This window comes from Rutilus rutilus (genome assembly GCF_951802725.1).
Source record: "Rutilus rutilus genome assembly, chromosome: 23".
Classification (NCBI taxonomy): domain Eukaryota; kingdom Metazoa; phylum Chordata; class Actinopteri; order Cypriniformes; family Leuciscidae; genus Rutilus; species Rutilus rutilus.
The window spans coordinates 13,162,627-13,186,456 of NC_140233.1; the positions used below are offsets into that span (position 1 = coordinate 13,162,627).

A 23,830-nucleotide genomic window follows, 5' to 3' on the forward strand; every position below is an offset into this window, starting at 1 on the left:
AGACTCTTTTCATCTGCTTGCAGTCTAGGTGAACGATTGGTTAAGCCTTCAGGAGATCTCATTGGTTGTGTTGGGTTTATGCACTTATGATGACTCCTTCAAAGGAGCCTTCAAGTATCTTCCATCGTTCTTCTACTAAATCCCTTGCTAGGATCTACATTAGTCCTGACAAGCCACAAGAAACCAGTCCTCACCCATTATCTCAGCAACCATCAGAAATGTATTGCACTCTCATTGGGGGCCCATGGGTACTTCTCTAAAAACGTGGCATTGAGAAAAATGGCCACATCCTTTTTTTTTGTTTGCCTAGACTTGTTCCATCTCCTGACTTCCACTGAGTAATGACTATCTCCATTCAGGCTAAATGGCAGGTCAAAAGAGCTCAGTGAGGAACGTCTGTTGTCTGAACGTTCTTCAACCGTGGCTGCTCAGTGCGCTCTCATGTCTTTTGAGTCCAAATCCCAACATCTTTTTAGGGCTTAAAGGCTATTCCTTCCAGACACGGACAACCCAGATTTATTATATTGATGGAATGGAGCCCAGAGTCTTGTTTGTGTTGTAATTTCTCCAGTCAATAAGCTTTTAGTCAAAGGATCATCCAGTATGGCCATCTAGAACATTATCCCAATGTTAATGTTGTTTTTGTTGTGACATGCGTCCTATTTAGACAAAAGATTTGGACAGATGCAGTGACATTCTGTTTCCCGTGAGGATCCCCCCCCACTCCTCACAAAACAACATGCAATACCAGTGCAACAGCGTAAGCCTTGGCAATGAGTAAATGCAATAGCCTGGTAATATTTAAATGAATAAAATAGCACTGAAACAAACAAGTCCAATACTGCATCTCTCATACTTTAATGCTATTATCATATTTCACACTAAGCCAGCCACCGGAGGATGAAAAGTGCGCGGTTTAGCAAGTCTCATGAGGCTTTGTGGAATTTGTTTGTGGCGATATTATGGTTGTTGGCTTGCTCATCTGTGTTAACAGGGAATCTCTAATAGTGGAACCCAAAGCTGAATGATGGATTTATTCTCAGATATTTCCAAACCAGAATTAAAGGAAAGAAAAAAACGTATTAGCTTCATGGCAAGCTGCCATCTAGGACATCATATTTGACTCATTTGGCATGCAAATAATGCAATATGCACACAAATATTGGGTAAAATATGAATGAAAAACGAATGAATTTTAAATATAAACGTTTCTCTTGTCTTGTCTGCTATCTTTGATTTTATTTTTTGAGCTTTTTCTGCTGGTCCCCTTTTCAAATATGTTTCTATGTAATTCAGAATAATTTAGATACTATATATATGGTAAACTATATTAATAAATGCCATAAAACTAGTCAATTGTTAGTTCATGATACCTGATTTATTAATTAATGGTAACGAATTTGAACTGTTGTAAAGTGTTACTGTTTGTTTATGCATATGTTGATTCATATTTATTATAGAAATAAACAACAAGCATTGATTAAAAACATCAAGACTTCAAAAAAACAATAGCACATACTCTGTCACATACTCATTATTTTTTAACTTATTTCAAAATGCTTTTAAGTAATCAATGACTTGTTTTTATGTGAGTATTTGACAGCAACCCTTGATTATTTCATCACCATTATTTCATCATTTAACTCTCCATAGCAGAAACCTGCCAATAATATTGCACTTCATATTTTCTTTGGCTGTTGCATCATGCTCTCTTTCTGCCTGAATCTTCTTGTTACGCTAGCAACCCACCAGTCTCTTGTGATGTAAGCTCTCTTGTGGCCTGAACTCATTCAGATTCAGAACTCAAGCAGTCTTTTTTTGTTTTTTTCTCCCTCCCAGTGCTGTTCTTTTCTCCCATCTTGCTTGGCAACAGATGAATGTTTTAGCATCTGTTATCGTGGCTCAAAAACTCCTGAGTCAAATCTGTTTTAGTGACACAGTGTTCTTCACCACATATTATTCAGATAGAGTAGGAGTCAACCTTTCTCACGGATTTGAGGAGAGAGCCAGTGTGTCGTCCAACAGTAGGTCAAGAACTGAGGCGGTGTGATGTAATGATCTCCATGAGTCACTTCCTGCATGTCCTTTTTGGTCCTCACGAGTGTGAGAGTCTGAAGGAAACCGAGGGAAGGAAAGTTCTTGGCTGGCATTTGCAGTGGAAGCTAGCTTTTTGTTTGTCCTGGCTCCTTTGAGGAAAAAACGTATGTAGATGTTGACGTGGTACACTCGCTTCCAACTGATCCTTCATTTTCATTTTATAAAACGTCCCCTCATGCCACTCCAAACCAAGCTGGTGAGCATCCTGTTCGGTTAATCCAAACGCTATTGGTACTTTCATGTAATCGAACGTGATCCAGACGTGCAAATGGGATTCGATAGCTTTTTGTGTGATGTAAACATTCTTCCAAATGTCTTTTTCTATTCCACAGGAAAAAAAAAAAAATTATATTATATTTTCTACAGATTTGAAACGACATGAAGGTGACTAGGCTAAATGATGTCAGATTTTTTTATTTATTTATTTTTATTCCATTTACTCGAGATTATTTTGGAAGGATTTATAAACCTATTTCAAAAACAGAACACAATCATTAGAATAAATTATGCTTTATTTTATTTTATTGTATGACCAACATATTGCTGCAACAGCCGCCAATCAGAGCTAAAGAAGTGTCACATTTCACTTAAACAGTACACATTTGTTTACATTACCTAAAATAAGGAAAAAGGATACAATAAACACTAAGCCAGAAATCATATTGTGCTAAAAGCGTAGAGGATTTCACTAATAAGTTTCCTGAACAACAATCATCTGACCCAATTCCTTCACAACTTTAAATGATACATAAATCATTTGAAACTAAAAAACAAGAAAAAGCACTGAAAACATGTCATGTTTTAATAGGACTGTAACTTTGTTTTGTCTGGCAGCTAATGTTGTTAATAATGTGAGAAAAAAACAATAAAACCCAAATTTTCCCAGTAGGAAGGCTAATTTCAATCTTTTGATGTGGACACCACCATTGCCACTCAAATGCCACTGTTTCCCACACTGGTTTCCAACATAAACATACTCCCCTCCCCCGTTCACCTCATGTCTCGTGCCCTGGAGCCCAACCAAATGTAACCTCAGATCTGGAGCTGGGCTCGTCTGGGGTTAAACATAATCGACCGTAGATGACCCAGTCTGGTGTTACTCTCCGGTCACTGCAGAATCTGTTAAATCTTTGGGATTCATCGAGCTTGCTAATCAAGGCTACTAGGTTTGTTTTAAAAGCCATGGTGCACCACATGCAGATTGTTTGTTATATTGCAGTGTCAGACTTTTTCAGGTTACTTCCAGCTAGTCTAGCGTTCTCCACGTGAAGCCCTCATTGTTTGGAGCACTTCACTCTGGGTAACGTAACACTCAAACCAAGGAGTTGGCGAAATTGCTTTCTTTGGCAACATCGAGCAAAACCTGAGCCAGAGAAGTGTGCAAGGCCTTATTACCTGCCTGGCTAATGAATCTCCACACGATGCCAAGAGCTAGCTTGTCAAATGACTTCCTGTGAAACAACATGCCTTTAAGCTAATTGGAGTGTGCGGCTGGAAGTGGAAAAATTAAGAAGTGGGGCAAAGGGGTTTTGAGCGATAAGATGCCTGTTGGCAAAGCTACCGAGCACATGTTTAATAAGCTCCATCTGCAAGTGCGAGTCAGTTTGCATATTGTTATATAGCAAGAGTGTCATACAAGATCCTGTCCTCCTTCCTCAAAGTAATTCCACTGGCTAAAACTGGGTAATCATTGCGTTATTAGAAATCATGAAAATTAGCTATTGCTAATATGCTTAAAACTATTTTTTTTTTATGGAATAATGAAATAATGGAAATTCAGCTTTACCATCACAGGAATAAATCACAAATATATAAAAATAGAAAACAGTTATTTTAAATTGTAATAGTATTTCACAATATCAGTGCTTTTGTTGTACGTTGATCAAATGAACACAGCCTTAAAAAAATCTTACTGATGCCAAACTTTTGAATAGTAGTATACTGTTCTTGCATTTTGCATAGCTGTTTGGAGGACTATGGCTGCATATTGATTTTGGCTTAACTTGCATTAAAGGGATACTCCACTTTTTTTGGAAATAGGCTCATTTTACAACTCCCCCAGAGTTAAACAATTGAGTTTTACCGTTTTCGAATCCATTCAGCCGATCTCCGGGTCTGACGGTACCACTTTTAGCATAGCTTAGCATAGATCATTGAATCGGACAAGACCATTAGCATCTCTCTCAAAAAAATGACCAAAGAGTTTCGATATTTTTCCTATTTAAAACTTGACTCCTCTGTAGTTACATTGTGTACTAAGACCGACGGAAAATGAAAAGTTGCGATTTTCTAGGCTGATATGGCTAGGAACTATACTCTCATTCCTGCGTAAAAATCAAGAAACTTTGCTGCCGTACCATGAGTCCAGCAGGCGTAATGATATGACGCAGCGCCTGAAAATAGGTCTAATAGGTTAGACAAACTTAGTCCCGGTCACGTTGGAAGTTACTGAGCTGGGGACTATTTTCAGGCGCTGCATCATATCATTACGACATACACGATGTAACTACAAAAGAGTGAAGTTTTAAATAGGAAAAATATCGAAACTCTTTGGTCATTTTTTTGAGAGAGATGCTAATGGTCTTGTCCGATTCAATGATCTATGCTAAGCTATGCTAAAAGTGGTACCGCCAGACCCGGAGATCGGCTGAATGGATTCGAAAACGGTAAAACTCAACTGTTTAACTCTGGGGGAGTTGTAAAATGAGCCTATTTCCAAAAAAGTGGAGTATCCCTTTAACTTAACTTGCACATACAGTATCCCCAGAAAACAATTTTGTACATTCAAAGAATGAATTAGTTTATGTTTGTTTCCTTGCAGCTGTGTTGAGGTAGAAGAGCACCATGCTGTGGACATTGACGTTTACCACTGTCCCAACTGTGACGTCCACCACGGACACTCCCTGAGTATGTATTCACTTTTTTGACTGTTAGACCCTATTGGTTCACCCTTACCAGTAAATTGAAATAAATCCATAGATTTTTCATTTTTGTGTTTGGAATATGTCACCAACCTAATTATCTGATGGAGACATTAACTGGTTTAAGAGGATGCTGTTCATGTCTGGTCACTGTAATCAACAAGCATGTTATGGCATTGTGGTAGTACAGTAATGACTGCGATTATTGTTCCGAGGCCAGACGTATTGAGTTCTCTCTGCCTGATTTTACAGTGAAGAAGCGGAGCAACTGGCACAGACACGACTACACCGAGCCAGATGACGGCAGTAAGCCAGTGCAGGCTGGCACCTCTGTGTTTGTGCGGGAGCTGCAGGGCAGGACCTTCCCTAGGTATGTGTGCCAATTGTGGGACGCCAACACAGTCACGACAAAGCACTCCAGCGCTTGGTGCCACCCATGATGCCACACGATTCACATGGGCACAGCCAATGCACTTCTTTGAAGACCACTCATTGTGGCAGTGGCTTGAAAAGTTTTATTGTAGATTACAAGTCAGCACTTCAGCTAAAGTAATAGTTCCCCCTCAAAAAAAGGATACTTTAAAGACTGTGCTGGTCGCTCTTTTCCATATAATTTAATGACAAGCTTCACTAAGCTTGCAAAAGCACTATAAAATCACACTCCTGTTCAAAACTCTCTTATGCTCACCGTGGCTGCATTTATTTGATTAAAAATACAGTTAAAACAATATTGTGAAATAATATTTAAAAAAAATTGTCCACTTTGAATGATAAAATTACATTTTTAAATATATTAGTGTCACATGATCCTTCAGAAATAATTTTAATATGCTGATTTGCTGATCAATAAAAATTTCTTATAAATTCCTATCCTGTCACTTTTGATCAATTTAATGCGTTCTTGCGTAATAAAAGTATCAATTTCTTTAAACTTTTAACTGTGTATATTGTACATGTAGACCAAATTCATGCATTAGACATTAATACTTTTCTCATGAACAGCTTTAGCATATTCAAGATTTTCAGTGAACAACACATTTTTTTAATATACCAAACTGTTTAAATTTTTGTCTGAATAGTTTATACTTCATGTTACTCACACCCGCTCTCTATTCAGTAATTATCCTGTTTTATTCTGCAGTGGAGATGAGATCTTGCAGCAAATGCAGGGCGGTCAGGTCACCCAGAGGTATCTGGAGAGACATGGCTTCCGCTATCCCATCGTTGTAACCAAAATGGAAGGGCTTGGTCTCCAATTACCTTCGCCGGATTTCTCCGTCAAGGATGTAGAGCGCTACGTTGGTAAGGAGGGAGATGAGGTACTATCATCCTCTTCACGCTTTTTCTTCCACCTTTACCCATTGTGCTCCACATCATAGCACTGAGCAGCAGCGCTTCATGGGTTTAAATATTAATTCCATTAAGAGTTGTCTTCATGTAATGGAGTTGCATTACAGTCCATCCACTGCGGGGATCAGATGTTAATCTTAGGTGAGTCAAATGGGTCTAACCTTTTAGCAAACATTAATCAACCCATAATGAAGTAATTGTGTAGATAAAAGTGGTGTACCTTACACCAGCCTAGAAGGCCTCATCTCATTGAGAGTCTGGTCTTTATAGTGTCCGATTACACAGACGTTATATCTTTCCCACTGAGCTTTGTCCGTAAAGTTTAGGTTACAGCTCACTCCTCTACCTCTCACATTTGTGATAACATATTGTTATCATGATACACACAGCGATCAGCTGCTCCATTTGGGTCCTGTAGGGGTGCCTGTGGCCCACTGGGAATGAAAGTGTGATTATATTGCACTTACTGTGAGGCTACTGCCACACCTTCTGGTGTCTGTCAGGCCACTGCTAATGTTTTAGCCCTTTACCAGCCTGCTAAGTTTCTTTTCCACAGATCTCCGGATGTTCGCCTCATTTACTTCCAGTTCACACTGAAGAATTTGATTTGTAGTGTGTTGTGACCCAACAAATTTGGTCCAAATTTGCAGTTGCATTTGCATTTCCTCTGCAAACACATGCTAATTGTTGACGTTTTCGCTCCTGTTCCTGCAAATGTTGGTTTGCTGGCAAAATGAGCTGTTGAGATGCATGATGGGGAATTTGTGTGAAATGTCAGTGATGCTTGTTTATTTGATCAGCTCTTCAACCTTTTCTAAGCAAGGAGATTTTAGCAATGACCGTCGATAGGTGCGACACGTTAACGTTTTCATTTGAAAACTAGAACCAATAATAACATTTTGGTAATTAAATTAAGGTAATTTAACTTTTTATGCTGTTCGGGGTGCTGTGTATTCAGGTGATCTATTAAACCGTAGTTTTTTGGTAACCAGCTGGACAAATTTGACAAAATATTGCTACTCTAGCGTCATTTTTGGTCATGGTGATGTGCGTCCACTTTGCTGACTTGTCGGCGGCATTCAAAAGCTAAAAATGCTGCCTTCGGAGGATGCATTCTAAGGAAGGAAGGCATCAAGGCACATCCGAATCCAATGTTAGCCTCACTTCCTGTCATTTTTGAAGGCAGCATAGATGTATCCTTTGCTGCCTATGATATCCCTCAATCCTGTGTGACCGTTGAGCTATAAAAATAAATATGGCATCTGAAAGTTGTGGTTGGTGGTCAGTTTGTGCGTAAATGTATGTTTTTGATTTTTAATGTTATTTCTAGCAAGAAATTACTATTATAGTAATTAAATATTCGCTTAGTTGTCACCAAAGCCCGCTTTATTCTAGATCATTAAACCGTTCCATCAAATGCAAAATCATTGCCTGATAATACTGCAAGGCAAGAAGGCAGCAGTCTAAACTTGGTTGGGCGCATAAAATAACAGTTCACCGGATTAAGTGCTAATTTCACTGTTTCACTCAATGATTTCAGCCCTTCAAAATTATCACTAATATTGCTGTGTAGTGTGTATATATAAAACGAACACTTACCATTCTTTTCTGGTCTATGTGCAAGAGATTGTGATGTGCTTTTTAGCATTCGTAGCATAAAGCTAAAACCGTTAAATTTGAGAAGTGTGAGGAAATCTGTAGACTGACGCTATGCCAGCCAAAAATCTATGTATATAGTTGAATTGCTTGATGGATGTTCAAGTTAACTGCAGTGACGTTATGTCTGGGGCAATGCACTAAAAGCTCTAGCTTTTGTCTTTAATGCACTTCTGACAGGATAGCTGCCCAGCTAATTCAGTTACTTCAGTGGGCAGCTTGCTTGCATGGCTCCCTAGCCAGCGAAATCGAACATTGTGGGTTTTTCCCCCATTGCCATTTGCTTGTAATGAAGAACCGCACTCTACGCCTGCTTTTGTGAAAGCCGCTTTTGTCCCACACTGCTTTGGGTACATTTTATGTCTCCATAACTATAAAAATGTTTGTTGTTACTGGTTAAAAGGGGTAATTAATGGCATAAATGTTTTAAATTATGCACATATAAACGCATATTACTGTCTTGTCGCTTGGAGTTCCTGTAATATATATTTTTTTTAATCTAACCCATATTTGTTGTTAGCACCATTGTGGATTTGGAACCATAAAGGATCCAATAGACATTTTTATTGGCAGTGTTTGCAAGTCATGATCCCAGAACAGCAGTAAAGGATCTCTTCATAGTCTACTTTGTAGGATGAGTTTCCTTCTGGCTTGGTACACTAGGGTGCCGTTTGTGTACACAAGCACCAGCTGTCCTGCTCAGTGTTTGAGGTTTTTCCCAGCAGCTTTCTGGTTGGTTTTGATGTTCTGCCTGCCATTTGTCTTTCTCACAGTTATAAACATCAGCTGATTTCTTGTTAAGAAACATCAAATAAGATCTTTCATTGTAGCTTCGGTGGAGAGATGGCCTTATTTGAGGACAATGGGAAACTTTTTAGTACTAAGAGTCTGGTCATTTGACATGATGGTCATTTAAAATATGATTTATGGCCATTTAATGATGTTGATTATTGCAATTTATCCCCGTTGAGTTTGTTTGGGTAATGATATTTGTTGTAGTAGTCTGTTCCTTTGATGCCCACTCATGCACATCACTCAATTTGCTCCCTTTGCTTATAGGAGGTGACAAAGTGATTGATGTCATCGATGTGGCCAGGCAAGCGGACAGCAAGATGAAACTGAGCGCCTTTGTGAAGTATTACTACAGCCCTCAGCGGCCGAAAGTCCTGAACGTCATCAGTCTGGAGTTTTCAGACACCAAGTTAGTATTGTTTGAAAGCGACTAATTTGCAATTACTGACAGATAACACAAAGTTGCCTTTTCTGAGTGCAGAAAAAAAACATATATTTAGATGACAACTTGAATGTCTTGCACTCAGGATGTCAGAGCTGGTGGCGGTCCCCGATATCGCTCAGAAGATGTCTTGGGTGGAGAACTACTGGCCTGATGATTCTTACTTTCCCAAGCCGTTTGTGCAGAAGTACTGTTTAATGGGTGTGAGGGAAAGCTATACCGACTTCCATATTGATTTTGGAGGCACATCTGTGTGGTACCACGTCCTGTGGGTAAGTTTGCATCACAAACCTTTGATCTTTCTATTCATTAGAGATTCCTGAACAAAATAAATATATCACCGGTTCCACCAAATGAATGTTTCTTGAACAGTAAATCAGCACATTACAATGATTTCTGAAGGATCATGTAACACTAAAGACTGGAGTAATGATGCTGAAAATTCTGATTTGCCATCACAGGAATGAATTACATTTACATTACAATTAAACTGTATTAAATATTATATATATTTACAGGGTGGGAAAAAAGTTATTTTAAATTGTAATAATGTCACAATATTACTCTTTTTACTGTATTTTTGATCAAATAAATGCAGCCTTGTTGCACATAAGATACCTCTTTCAAAAACTAAAAATCTTACTGACCACAAACTTTTTAAAGATTTTTCAAAACCAATTTTCTGAATTATATGACGACAACTAAAATGAGTGATGATCAATGACTTATTAATTGCCTTACCTGTAGGGGGAGAAGATCTTTTACTTGATAAAGCCGACCCCGGCCAACCTTGCACTATACGAGGAGTGGAGCTCATCCCCGAACCAGAGCGAAGTGTTCTTTGGGGAGAAAGTGGACAAGTGCTACAAGTGTGTGGTGCGGCAGGGAACAACACTTCTGATTCCAACAGGTTAGCATTATTATTTATTTTTGGGCACATCAGTTTGATTTATTTATTCATTTATTTATTTTATTTTTTATGATTCTTTTCAAATAAAATACAAAAGCATAATTGAAATTAATTGCCTTTTTTTTTGAGGTTCCGCAATAAATTATATTATACAGTATCTTTGAGGTGTAAGTGTTTTTTTTACATAATTAGGTCATCCTAAGGTACTTTAAAGGGGACCTATTATGCCCCTTTTTACAATATGTAATATAAGTCTCTGGTGTTCCCAGAATGTGTCTGTGAAGTTTCAGCTCAAAATACTGAACAGATCATTCATTCTAGCATGTCCAATTTCCCCCTATTTGGGTGTGAGCAAAAGCACGTCATTTTCATGTGTGTACCTTTAAAGGAGTAGTTCACTTTAAGATGAAAATTACCCTATGATTTACTCACTCAAGCCATCCTAGGTGTATATGACTTTCTTCTTTCAGACGAATACAATCGGAGTTATATTAATAAACGCCCTGACGCTTCCGAGCTTTAGAATGGCAGTGAATTGCAACCAACAGATTGAAGCTCAAAGTGCATCCATCCTAGCCTGGTAATACCAAACTCTGCTACTTCGCTTTGCTTCGTAGACAGAGTCTGGCATGGCATAATTGAAAAGCGTTTTCTTTCTCGCGGGGAGACGCTTGTCTGAAGTTTAAAATGATTGGTTCCCGTAAGCCAATCACATAACGTTTGGTTATGGCGTGTGTTATGCGCATGCTCAGCCGCATCTAACTTCCACTGTAAACACATGTAGTATGATGCGAAAACAAAACCATCGAGCGAAATACCGGAGTGAACATGGCTGTGAACGACTTTTGCAGATTATGTGAAGTAAATCTACGCATCCACGGTACAATCAGCGTCTACGTCACGGCTCTCAGCCCGCCCTCTGTTCGTTGATTGGCCGGCTGTTTTCAGGCCGGAGGAAAACAGAAAGCTATTACGCTGTCTCAGACTGAGTACAGAAGCGAAATGAAATTGAGCGGAAGCAAGAAGTCTGACGTAGTCAGGCTACATCCATCCATCCATCATAAACAAACTCCACACTGCTCTGGGGGGTTAATAAAGGCCTTCAGAAGCAAAGCGATGAGTTTGTGTAAGAAAAATATTAATATTTCAAACTTTATTAAGTAAAATAACTACCTTCCGGCCAGACGAACATACAGATTTGACTTAAGTGTAAAGCGCAACTTATGTGAGTAATGCGACGTACTGCTGATATTTACTCTACGCCATGACGCACTACGCTTCATAAGTTGCGCATTAGGCGCAAGTAGACTGCGTTTGGCCGGAAGCTAGAATTTTTACTTTGTAACGTGTTAAATATAAATATTTTTCTTACACAAAACTCATCGCTTTGCTTCAGAAGGCCTTTATTAACCCCCTGGAGCCATGTGGAGTTTGTTTATAATGGATGGATGCACTTTGAGCTTCAATCTGTTGGTTGCAATTCACTGCCATTCTAAAGCTCGGAAGAGCCAGGACATTTGTTAATATAACTCCCGATTGTATTTGTCTGAAAGACGAAAGTCATATACAACTAGGATGGCTTGAGGGTGAGTAAATCATGGGGTAATTTTCATTTTAAAGTGAGCTACTCCTTTAAATCCGAAAAAGCTGATCCTCCCCACCCCTTTTCCAGAAGAGGGCAGAGCCTTTACCTATCATGCTTCAGATACTCTGCAACAAACAAAACTGGGGAATGAACTGGGACACAGATGAAGAGACTCCGGAAGAAGTTGCAACGTTTCTGAATGGTTAATTGTTTATTTTATGTAGTTGTTGTGGAGTTAGTTTTATTCAACTTATCGATTAGCATCTTCTGACATGATTATCTATAAATTGTTGTACAGGTGCTCATGTGGAAACTGTAGTAGCATGTTGGTATCGACCCATCTTTGATAATCAACTTTTGTGCAAATGCTGCATTGAACTGACAAAAACTAATCCTTTCACATTGAAGGAGAAAAATGAAGTCTTATGTTTGTCTGAGGGTTTATTATGGACACACGAATGTTGGAGCAAGAGGAACTGGTATTCCACTTACTGTTGAGCAGCTGTCTTTTAATGGTGGTTCCACAGGAAGGCCAGGGCTGATTTGTGTTTTTCGTTTCAGGTTCAGATGTAGCAGGAATGAGCAGCCACTCTTACCACCCAGAGAGACACATGAATCTTAGCGACACATCTTATTCAGTACATTGTTCATTAGTGAAGCTCCACAGTCTTTTTTGAGTTACAATACAAACATCTAGTGTATCGTCATCATGACTTCGTATTATATATGAAGTCAAATGATAGGGTGTATATGGGTGGCATCGTAAATCTGAACATTTTATGAAACCACACTCAAAATGAGCAGGTCATGAGAATACATGGTCTTAAATGAATCTGGTTCCCAGCTGTGTTGATGGCACTAGCAGACCGGTTTAAAACTTTCACATCCCCCTGCTGTGAGACAGACTTCAAAAGTCCTTCAAAAGCTACGATATGAAAGTTGCTCATTGTCGGGGCTCTGCCTCTGAATCTGATGTATATTTATGCTTTCCCACACTTCGCATGTGGCCTATATGTTGAAGCGTAGACAGGAAGTCGTGGATGTAGTTGACAGACTGGTTGTTTGCTGGGCTCTGCAGTCTGCAGTGGTTTTGAAACACTCTGGGGGTTTGATTCACCTCAGAAGATCTCAGTTAGCCGTATAATCATGGCCCACCCAGCAAACGTATGTGAACTTTTGCTTGCCATTTAAAGTCCTGTACATTTACTGCATTTACACTGTTTGTTGAAGGAGCATGTTGGTAAAGTTTGACCTTAGAGGGACATATCAGTGGATTTTGTGAAATTGGTCTCTCCAGCTTTGCCGCACACCGGATATGAACGGCTTACTGTTGGCTAGAAAGGGACAGCTGCAGTTCAGACCAGATGTCTGAATGTGTCTGCATCTGTCAGTCAGCTGTTGACACACTCTTGACCTCTCTTGCAGGATGGATCCATGCAGTTCTCACCTCTCAGGATTGCATGGCTTTCGGTGGGAACTTCCTCCACAACCTCAACATAGGCATGCAGCTCAGGTGAGCGAGTGCTTTCACTCTTCAGAATTCAGAATTGGAGTGCTGTTGCTTCTGTTTGTCTTGATGGTGTCTCTTAAAAGTTGACCAATACATTTTGCAGATATACATCTCTTTGTTCCATTGATTACATTGTCTAATATTTTTGTGTTTTTCATATCAGCATATTGGTTTCTGAGTTGTGTACGTGTTGTGGCTCAAGTGTAACTACTTATGTCCTCATATTAGGTGCTATGAGATGGAGCGGCGTCTGAAGACTCCAGACCTCTTTAAGTTTCCTTATTTTGAGGCCATTTGCTGGTTTGTAGCAAAGAATCTGCTGGAGACTCTCAAAGGTACTCCGTCTTAAATCACTCAGCATGTCAATACAGGGCACTTAAATCATTGGCGTGCTGCCACTCCGTTCCCTGGTGTCCATCCTAATTGTCTGTTTATTGTCTGTCGTCAGAATCACGAGAAGATAACTGCCTGCCTCCAGAATACCTGATCAAGGGAGTGAAAGCTTTGATAACTGCACTGAGGAACTGGCTAAAGAGAGAGGTGAAGGAAATTGTCTTACCACACAAGAAACTGCATCGTGATATCAATTCTGTCATGTCAGCAGCGAACCGTACCCCAGACTACCCTTTTTATGCAGACTCTGGGTACGGTTCGCAGGTGCGCACCCGAGTTCGGAAAACAGCGTTTACGTCTTTTAAACCAACCAAAATCTGATGTCAATTGAACCCGGGTGCGCACCAAAAGTGCTAGTGTGAAATCACCCTTAAAACAACTTAAATCTAAAACCACCTGCAATCATCCCATTGTACATTGTAATCCCTGATTAAATAATGAGGGCAAGGGGCTTCCCAAAAGGGTCGATATCTGGTGTCAGTGGTACTGGGTAAGAACCTGAGGTTTGTTCTGTGACACAAACCCCTTATTGTCTACCATGTGTGCCCATTTGCCCAGGTCACAGAGCCAGCCAGCGAGGTCCCTGACCATATCAGGCCCAACCATCTCATTAAAATGCTCACTAAGGAAATCCAGTACCTTGAGGTAAGCCAGACGGCTTGAAACCATGGCCATACACAGGCTTTTAGAAATACAGAGGTCTGAAAACTGAGCTTGCTTGGGGGGGGGTTTGGGTTGGATTTCGATTCTCCTGATCTACATGTGTGCATTTTAAGTAAACCTAAAATGTAAAGTGTAAAATGGTCTTGTTGTGGCAAAAAATATTCATTAAACATTCATCACTGCGTAACAGACATTTCTGAGTCAAATTGTCTTTTAAAAGGTATTTATTCTTGCAAGAAGGCCCAGTTGCCACACAGAAGTCACAACGTACAGTCTGTGAAACAAGTGCGACCCCGGCAGGACCTTCTTGCAAGAATAAATACCTTTTAAAAGACAATTTGAGTTTGTGCCGTCTTCTTCAGTTTGAGTTGTTTGAACTTGAGTTGTTGTATTTGATCTCACAATGCTGTTTTAAACACTCAAGGAGTATCAGAATGGGAATTGTGGAAGCAAGCCAATGAAATTTCAAGGAAGCTCTGTGTGTCCTTCCACGCGGTCAGCACACGAGAGAGGGTCTCACGCGCGCAGGAACGCCAGACGTCTTCGTGACGACCACCACCACCACCACCATCATCATCACCACCATCATCATTCTCACAACCCTAAAGTTCCTTCCATCCTTGACCTCTTCGAACAGCACACACAAGAAGTTTTAAAGAGACTTGAGATGGGTCCTTATGAGGAGGTAATTGGGATTTATGAATACCATAAATGCCATTCAGGCTAATCTATCTATAGGGAATAATTGTCCTGAACAATTGTCTTTCAGGATGCCACTTTTAACCAGAAGGTCAACGGCAAGTTCAACAAGGTCTCTACGGCCTCAGCTGCAATGGCAGAGCGGAGTTTGGACACTGACTTGCGACTGGTATTGTGCAATGGACGTATAGTCAGGTAACCCACATTAACCTATGATGATTATCAAACATTAGTCACTAATTGTAGCACTTAAAATAACCACATTACCAAATACAAATGACTCATGCTGGCCTTCATGATGGTGTTAAATTTAGAAGGATTATGTAAGGTAATAGTCATTTTAGCACTCTACTTGCAGTTGCAATGTTTTTCTTGTCCTATTTTGGCTTTTTTTGGTCATAAAATATTGGGAACACCTTCAAATCCTTTTTCCCCCTCTGATTGTCCACACAGAGATAACAGGCAGCATGTTGCTGAAAAAAGACCTGGGATAAAGGAAGAGGAGGACTTCAGAGATGTGAAGAGGGATTCACTCAAGATTAAACTAGTACCTAAAGAGGAGGAACAGGAAGTGGATATTCGAATGAGTGAGGATAAGCATCATCATGTTGCCAGAGAAGTGACATCCTTTACAGGTACCCGCAAAAGTTTCAAATTCAACCCTGCAATTTTATTCTAAATTCTTGTGGAAAAAGGTTTCAAATATATTTTAGTAAATATTGTGTAGATAATTGCTTTTCTTCAAGCAATTTTGTGTGCTCTAATTAGTGTTATTTGAATTAGCTTATTAATGTTATAATAATATATTTGTTGTATTATCGGTTTTAATGTTTTTTTTATTTTAATTTTAGCAATTATGTGCTTTGTCTTTTTTATTTTTTATATTTAGGTTTATTATTTTTTATTACTTTTTTTTTTTAATGCATCAACTTAAACTTATTTCAGTTTATTGCCACTTTTTCAAATAATATTTATATTGTATTTTATTTCAGCTTTATTTAAATTGACAGAAATGTTTTTAAAAGTGTTAGATTTAGTTAACGATAATAAGCCTAGCTCTAATCACAAGCATCAGCCATGTTAAAACAGCTCGTATTACTTATTCTCTCAGCTAGTGCACGAAATCTCATTGATATTTTTGTCCCTGCCGGTAATAAGGAGCTATGTCTTCCACAGATCTTAGTAAACAAGAGAATTCAGATCTCAGGAACAGAGAAACGGTACATTCAGACATCTCATCAGACTCTGAATCAGAAGCGGAGTTCACTACACGGGTATGTTGCCATTTCCCTTCATGCACAGGAAGAGCATAAAGTCCAAGTTTAGGTTTAATCTGCTTTTCTTATCCATGCAGAAAAAGAACTGCTCTGAGGAGGAATCTGAAAGCTCTTCAGAGGAAGAGGAGGATGAAAAGATTAGGAGTGGAGACGATCAAAACGAGGCCAAAAGTTGCTCCGGCTACTACAAGGAGTCCAGGCAAAGACTTGACCGTTTTGAGAAATGTCTTAAAAGGTGAGAGCTGATAGGGTTTTTAGATGCCTGACATTGTCACAAGACGACAAAATGCTGGGGAAGATTTTAGGGTTGTGCGTGTGTAAAACTAGATCTCAAATCACATTTGCAGTGAGTCTGCTACCTCGCCAAGCAAAGAAGAGGATGCTATCCAGGGAATGCTGTCTATGGCAGGGCTGTTGTATTCTCACCAATCAGAAGATCCCAGCAGTTCACAGGAATCCTGGTGGTCCCGAAGCAACCATCACTCCCCTGACTACAGTAAGACTTCATGAGAGTTTTTTTTAATCGCTGAACAGCTGCTTTATTTCCCCTATAACGTATTGTTGTTTTGATAAATATTGCATGGACTCTCTTTCAATTCTCAGGTAAAAAGGAGATTGCGTCAGGAGAGGAGAACCAGGATTCAGACAGCAATTCTTCACAGGTAACTTCTCAATGAGTTTTATTAAATATTTGCATAAGTCTGTAAACCCAATCTTAATCTGGCATACTGTTTAGAGTGTATCAGTCATGTTCCAGAAGTAAAAACTGTAATTAAACCTTTAAAAACAGACCTATTGTGAACTCTGGGGTTGTTAATCAAGGGTATATGCCTTTGTTTAAGCCATCTGTTGTCATCATTTAACCTTATTTTTTAAATAATCGTGTTTAAAGCGGAATTCGTGGTGAAAACTACATTACCCATGATGTTGTAAAAAAGTCCACCAGTCAGAGAGTTCCACCAATCAATATATATTTTGCAGTTAACTTAAAATAGTGTTTTCTGTAGGTGTAATCAACAACATAAAATGGATAGTGTAATATTTCACCATAGTTTTATTCCGATTGTCATTCGCAGGGCTACATGGGATTGTAGTTTTTCCCTCACTAAAGCCGTTAGTTACCCAGTCTTGTACCTTTTGTCTTTTTGTCCAATTTGCAAATACGTTTTTGCTTCAAATCAAAGTTTGTAATGTTGTGATTTACCTGGTAGCTAATTGGTTTTGCTTGTGGCTTATAATGCTTTAACAAAGACTGTATATATTTGCATAAATGAAAATTTGTTTTAATTTGAGAAATTAACAAAAATAATATTTTATTTGATACTAATTTATGCATTTATTCAAAATAGAGGGCACATAAATGTGGCCACCGTTTCAATCTTTTTTTTTTTTTTTTAGGAGGGATTCCGGGAGCGTGAGCATTCAGAAGGAGGATGTCAGGCCAAACTCATGCATAGGATCCAGGAACACAAGAACTTCATGGACAGCCAGGGCAGTGGCAGCAACAGCAGCAGTGAGGCGTGGAGCAGTCGCACACACTCCCCAGCCCATGGGGAAAGCCTTACATTGGGCTACCAATACTGTGAGACATCCCTGTCGCCGCCCCTGCACCCGTCCAAGAGGCCTGCCTCAAATCCCCCACCAATCAGCAATCAGGCCACCAAAGGTACGCCTTTACCATTTTCTCTGCACATTAAACATATCAGTAAGTCTTTTTACTTCCGGTTTTGTATGCATTTACTTAGTTAGTAGGAGTGGGGAAAAAATCTATTCACATATGAATCGCAATTCTATCTTCTGCCGATTCTCATCGATTCTCAAATTTGAAAAATCGATATTCTAAAGTGTTGCATTTCCTAAACTTTGCTGCACTACAAAGTTATTGACTCGTTAGAGTGTTATTAAAGGGATAGTTCACTTTGAAATTAATTTTTGGTATGTTTTAGCTTACCTCAAAGGCATCCAAGATGTAGGTGTCTTTTTTTCCGGAGTAGTTTCAATTTTGATATTTTTAGGTCAAACCGTTCTTGTCTGTCAGTCATATAATGCAGGTCTATGGTCACTGTCTCAAAACAGCATGCACAAAGTCCAAATTAAACAATTCCCCATCGTCCAAATTAAACAATTCCCCATCGTAAGTACACATTGATGGCTTAAGACACGAAACGAGCGGTTTGTGTGAGAAAACGAACAGTATTTATATAGTTTTTGTCCTCTTGTAAACACACACACCCAAATGATCAGAGGACGCGGGTGCTTCGGTCTGCGCAAGCGCCGGAAAAGGTCAGAGGGCGCGGGCGCTTCGATCTGCGCAAGCGCCGGAAAGCGCCAGAAATTATCTCTCGCGCGTGTACGTCACTCATTGTTTACACAGAGATTTAAACATCTTTTAGTCCGATGTATGCACCAAGGCACTCTGTTAAGTAGAGCTACACGAACATGAATCCACACTGTCTATTACTATTATTATTATTATTAGGCTAGTAGTAGTAGTAGTATCATTGACTGCACCCTTATGAGTAGTACACATAGTTTCACATTGGTTTGACTAGCAGCTGCTTAGTATAGGCTACACATATCTTCTCTTCTTATAACATATCTTATAACTCTCTCATGTAAAACCATTCTTACCAAATATATGGTGCAGAAATACATTGTATTGCTCATTTCATGTAATGCCAGCTTTACAAATACAAAGACGTTGTTCACATACCTCCGTTGGATGAGAAAACACCATAGGCACAGCTGATGATGTCAGTACTATGCGATCCTCTCCTTGGTTTATAAAATCATCAGGGGAAAAATGATCGCTGCAGACCCTCCTCAACTTTAGTACGTTTATGGGTGTGTTGATATCCAGCCGAAGAGCGATCAACCAGAACTTCAAGAGGGAAGGATTATAAATTGGGAATTCGTGAAAACTCACCACTCCCGGATGAGTTCGCGCGAGCATACGAAATTGTTTTCTTTTACGTCGGTTTAAACATCCTGGATAAGCGCAAATTAGAACCATTTCGATTAGCCGTCTTACCTACAATCTCTGTTCTGTGTAAACAATGAGTGACGTACACGCGCGAGAGAACATTTCCGGCGCTTGCGCAGATCGAAGCGCCCGCGCCCTCTGACCTTTTCCGGCGCTTTCCGGCGCTTGCGCAGACCGAAGCACCCGCGTCCTCTGATCATTTGGGTGTGTGTGTTTACAAGAGGACAAAAACTATATAAATACTGTTCGTTTTCTCACACAAACCGCTCGTTTCGTGTCTTAAGCCATCAATGTGTACTTACGATGGGGAATTGTTTAATTTGGACGATGGGGAATTGTTTAATTTGGACTTTGTGCATGCTGTTTTGAGACAGTGACCACAGACCTGCATTATATGACTGACAGACAAGAACGGTTTGACCTAAAAATATCAAAATTGAAACTACTCCGGAAAAAAAGACACCTACATCTTGGATGCCTTTGAGGTAAGCTAAAACATACCAAAAATTAATTTCAAAGTGAACTATCCCTTTAACCACAATAAGCCACGAAAAAGGTGGTGCTCGCGCTAACAGACACACACAGCTGCCTGAAGCTCGAGCACAGATGCATGCGATCCTGAATGCAGTTCTCTTTCACAGCTTTAATGTGCTTGAATGGTCAAAATGCACATCGTGTGAAGTATATTCACAAAAACAGTCTGTTATGTCCTACGTGAACGTAAACAGTTGGGAGCAAATCGGATATGTATCAGTATATTAAATCCATGCATTAGTTCTTAAATGGACAGCAGCCTAATAAACTGTAGCCAATGATGTTAATAAAAAAAATCTGAAAATCACTCACTGCTTTTGACTGAATCACTTTTGTATCTTGATTATGAATCAATTTATATTTAATTCAGACAGTGAAGACTATACAGTGTTTTATTTTTACATTTGATTATTCAATTTCTGTAGTATTTCTTAAGACATGTTAAATGAAACTAGGCTACTGTACCTGAAAAACTTTTTTCAGTTTTTTCTATCTGTCCTGTTGTTTGTTTATTTGCATTTTATTTATATTTGCAAAAGGTTTTATTTTATTTATGTACAAAGTAGTTTTTCTATTCATCTCAGGGCTGCCTTGCTTTATTACAGAAGACTCACGTGTGCAATGATTGCAGTCAGCTTAATAACATATATTTAATAATTTAATAATTATTTTTCTTTTCTCTTTCTTGTAGGTAAACGTCCTAAGAAAGGCATGGCTACAGCTAAGCAACGACTGGGAAAGATTCTCAAATTGAGCAGACACAACCCCTTCTTTGTGTAGTACTAGTGATGGGATGCTGAGTCTGCATGTTAAAGGTGACAGGGTATAAAGTGTGTTCGGTTCAACACATTTGGTCATAAACATTGTATTGGCTACCAATCAACCCTGAAGCTTCAGAATGATCTGAAAAAGTGCTTTGCCCAACATGGTTTCCTAGTTTTGCTAAAATACATCCAAATGATCAATGTGACAGAAAGGAAATACGACAGAAAACTCTCAACGATTGCATCAAAATCAGGTTTTCGAAGCTGAAAGCAAAGACTAGCATGCTGCCAGGCTGCTTCCCACAACTAAAACCACTTCACTTCAATGATGTACGCCTTAAACAAGGCGGCAATTGAGTGATGAACTGATTTCGTAAAGGTGCTTTTCTTTTTTTTTTCTCATTTTGTGATTGCAACCGACTTTTCCTAGCAAAGAAAATTTGCATTACTGCCTAAAGACAAAATTCCCCAAGGTTGATCGCTTGAACTACCTGACCTGTCAATCAAAATGTTCTCAAGTTTTAAGAGAAATGAAAGAAAAAAAATGTATTTTTGTCAGCATTTGTATTCATATTAGCATATTTTGTATCACAAGCTAAGTAGTGGGGGGTAGTTTAACTATATTTGCTCCTCTGTTGCCACCTAGTGGGCATCCGGAGACTGTTTGAAGCTATCATTTAAATGGGACACGTGACAACACATTTTCCCTTAATTTATTCCTTTTTTTTTTATGTTGGTGCTTGATTTTTCTTTTTTCTTTTTTTCTATACTGTTAGTAAATTACATATTTATTACTGATGAAAGAGAACAATTTATTTCACTAAGCATTTAGGGAGATTTGCTGTTCTTTAGGGTCTTAATATGCATCTGTTTTGAAACCTGTTTCGATATTTGTGGCCGTACAGACATTTGTGCACAAGCTCAGCCATTTTTCAAAATTTCAGCTGTATTTGTATTGCATTGTGGGTAAGAACAAAATGTGTTGTGAAATAGGAAGCCAATATTTAATCAAAAAACCTGCCCAATACAGTCCCATTATGTTAAAGTCTTTTTTCTTTTTTTTAAATCCGAACTGAATCAGTAATGCCACCTCCTGTTATCTGGCTGGTTTTTACTGTTATTCTAAAGATCTGGTTTCAGAGATGTGTTTTTGTTTCCAGAAGTATAAAGTTCAGCTGCCTCATCAATTTCTAAAGCATTGAAACACTGTTTGAACTGGTGCTGTGTATAGTGAGAAAACGAGACGTTTAAGACGGCCACGGAGCGCGGGAGAATGTTTACCTTTTTTACGTTGAGATGTATTTGGCTACACGTCTTTTTACAAAGAAACGAAAAGAGTATTTATTTTTGTAAAATAAGTCTTAACAGAGAGAATTTTTTTGCAATTGTACCAACAACGTCTATCGAAATATGACGATAGCCTGGCGTTTTGTAAGATATGTGTGTGATTTGGAGGTAGTTTACTCTGGTTCTGTGTGAAAGACCTCAGGTAATTGTTCACGCTCAAGGTTTTGGATTCCCTTTGATGAATGCCAAATAATGTAATTATAAAAGTCAGGTCTTGCTTTCAATTGTGGTGTCCCGACAGCAAAAACAGCTGGTTTTATCTAATCTTATATGAACATTTCTCTGAGTATCCCCATGAAAGAAAATCTCCTCCTTTTATATTCCCATTTTGTTTAAAACATTCACAGCAACTTCAACATAATCTACAAAGCTCTTCAGGCAATAACACACATTCCAGAAGCTTCCAGGAACTTTTCTGATGGATTTCATTGACTTGCTGAGGTGCAAGTACAGCAGCTCAGGGCTCACATATGGACTGTTTTTCTGACAAATTATTCTAAGTGCTTCAGTCAACCCAAAGCTGGACCGAATTGAACAGGTGATTACAACCAGCGCAGTATTGCTACTGTACGTCATCTTCCGATGTTTTTATGATGGTTTATTGTGGACTACGGCGCTCAAGCATTGTGTTTTGATTCATTAGAAGATAAAACCACAATGCCATTAATGTAGCACCTGTTGTTTTTCCCCTAGTTTGTTATGGTGCTATTTGTCTGACCAGGATTTGGGCCAAAGTGCAGTTTGGGGGATTGGAGGAGCTTCTGTGTCTATCAAAAAATGCCGCACTGCACTAACCACGTCCTGCCCTATGTTACACTACACTGTTTTGAGTTTTTTTTTTATTTTTATTGTTGCTGTTTTCTTCAACACGATGATTATCTAAATGTGCTTGATAACTTGCTGGCCTGCAGGCAGGGTTTGTACCATGCAGTACTTGTACAGTATTTATTTGGCATTCTCGGTTGTGTTTTCCATTTTCTGGTCTTGCAATCAATTACTTGTTTGTTTATGGTGTGTGTCCCTTCTCATTTTCAATGCAGTCAACTGTTTGAAAGTTTTTATATGGTTGTATAATTTTGTTTAATATTTTGTGACACTGTAATCCACAGCTAAGTCTCTTTAAATTGAGATTTTCAGATTTACAATGTGGCCTGTACATATTAAAAAGTTTTACGAATGAATATGATGTTTCTGGGTGTTTTGTTAACGTTGATTCGCGCTCACATTGCTAACCAGCTGCATGAGATTATCAAAACTGATATTGATCGCATTATTTGGGTCCTTAAAATGGATTAGAACTGTAAAGTTGTCTTTTGTAATTTTTTTTTGTTTTTGTTTTTTTGTTACATTTACAAATCACACCATATAATTATACACACATACATACATACAGTGCAATGCATAAGTGAATACACCCATGCTAAAGTTGACTAAAAAGAGGAATAAAAAATCATATTTTGGAAATTGAACTTAATGCCTTAATTAAAAAAATTAGGAAAAATCCAACCTTTAAGGACACCAATTTTCTTTGTGAATGAATAATGTATCGTAAATAAATAAATGTTCTTCCTTAAAATACATGGTGCATAAGTGAGTACACCCCTATGTTAAATTCCCATAGAGGCAGGCAGATTTTTATTTTTAAGTATTTTTTTTTTTTTAAATTTAGGATACTAAATAAAGTTCATCCTGATAAAGTTCCCTTGGCCTTTGGAATTAAAATAGCCCCACATCATCACATAGCCTTCACCATACCTAGAGATTGGCATGGGGTACTTTCCATAAGATCATCTCTCAATGCAAATCAAACCAGCTATTAGGCTAACTGAAATAAAACCATGCCAATCTCTAGGTATGGTGAAGGCTGTGTGATGATGTGGGGCTATTTTAATTCCAAAGGCCAAGGG

General features: G+C 38.8%; 1 protein-coding gene across 1 annotated transcript in view; it reads left to right on the forward strand.

The window, feature by feature from the left end:
• The window catches only part of kdm7ab (lysine (K)-specific demethylase 7Ab), a 29,489-nt gene extending 6,385 nt beyond the window's left edge, over positions 1-23,104 (forward strand). Inside the window, exons 2-20 of the mRNA XM_084397852.1 lie at positions 4,919-5,004; positions 5,271-5,388; positions 6,160-6,320; positions 9,084-9,225; positions 9,344-9,530; positions 10,006-10,168; positions 13,179-13,266; positions 13,492-13,598; positions 13,712-13,803; positions 14,215-14,301; positions 14,744-15,004; positions 15,089-15,213; positions 15,472-15,653; positions 16,195-16,292; positions 16,373-16,530; positions 16,643-16,791; positions 16,899-16,957; positions 17,694-17,961; positions 20,504-23,104. Of these exons, the coding sequence (XP_084253978.1) occupies positions 4,919-5,004; positions 5,271-5,388; positions 6,160-6,320; positions 9,084-9,225; positions 9,344-9,530; positions 10,006-10,168; positions 13,179-13,266; positions 13,492-13,598; positions 13,712-13,803; positions 14,215-14,301; positions 14,744-15,004; positions 15,089-15,213; positions 15,472-15,653; positions 16,195-16,292; positions 16,373-16,530; positions 16,643-16,791; positions 16,899-16,957; positions 17,694-17,961; positions 20,504-20,592 (2,620 nt within the window). The 3' untranslated portion in view covers positions 20,593-23,104. The remainder of the gene's footprint in view (positions 1-4,918; positions 5,005-5,270; positions 5,389-6,159; positions 6,321-9,083; positions 9,226-9,343; positions 9,531-10,005; positions 10,169-13,178; positions 13,267-13,491; positions 13,599-13,711; positions 13,804-14,214; positions 14,302-14,743; positions 15,005-15,088; positions 15,214-15,471; positions 15,654-16,194; positions 16,293-16,372; positions 16,531-16,642; positions 16,792-16,898; positions 16,958-17,693; positions 17,962-20,503) is intronic.
• The last annotated feature ends 726 nt before the right edge of the window (positions 23,105-23,830 follow it).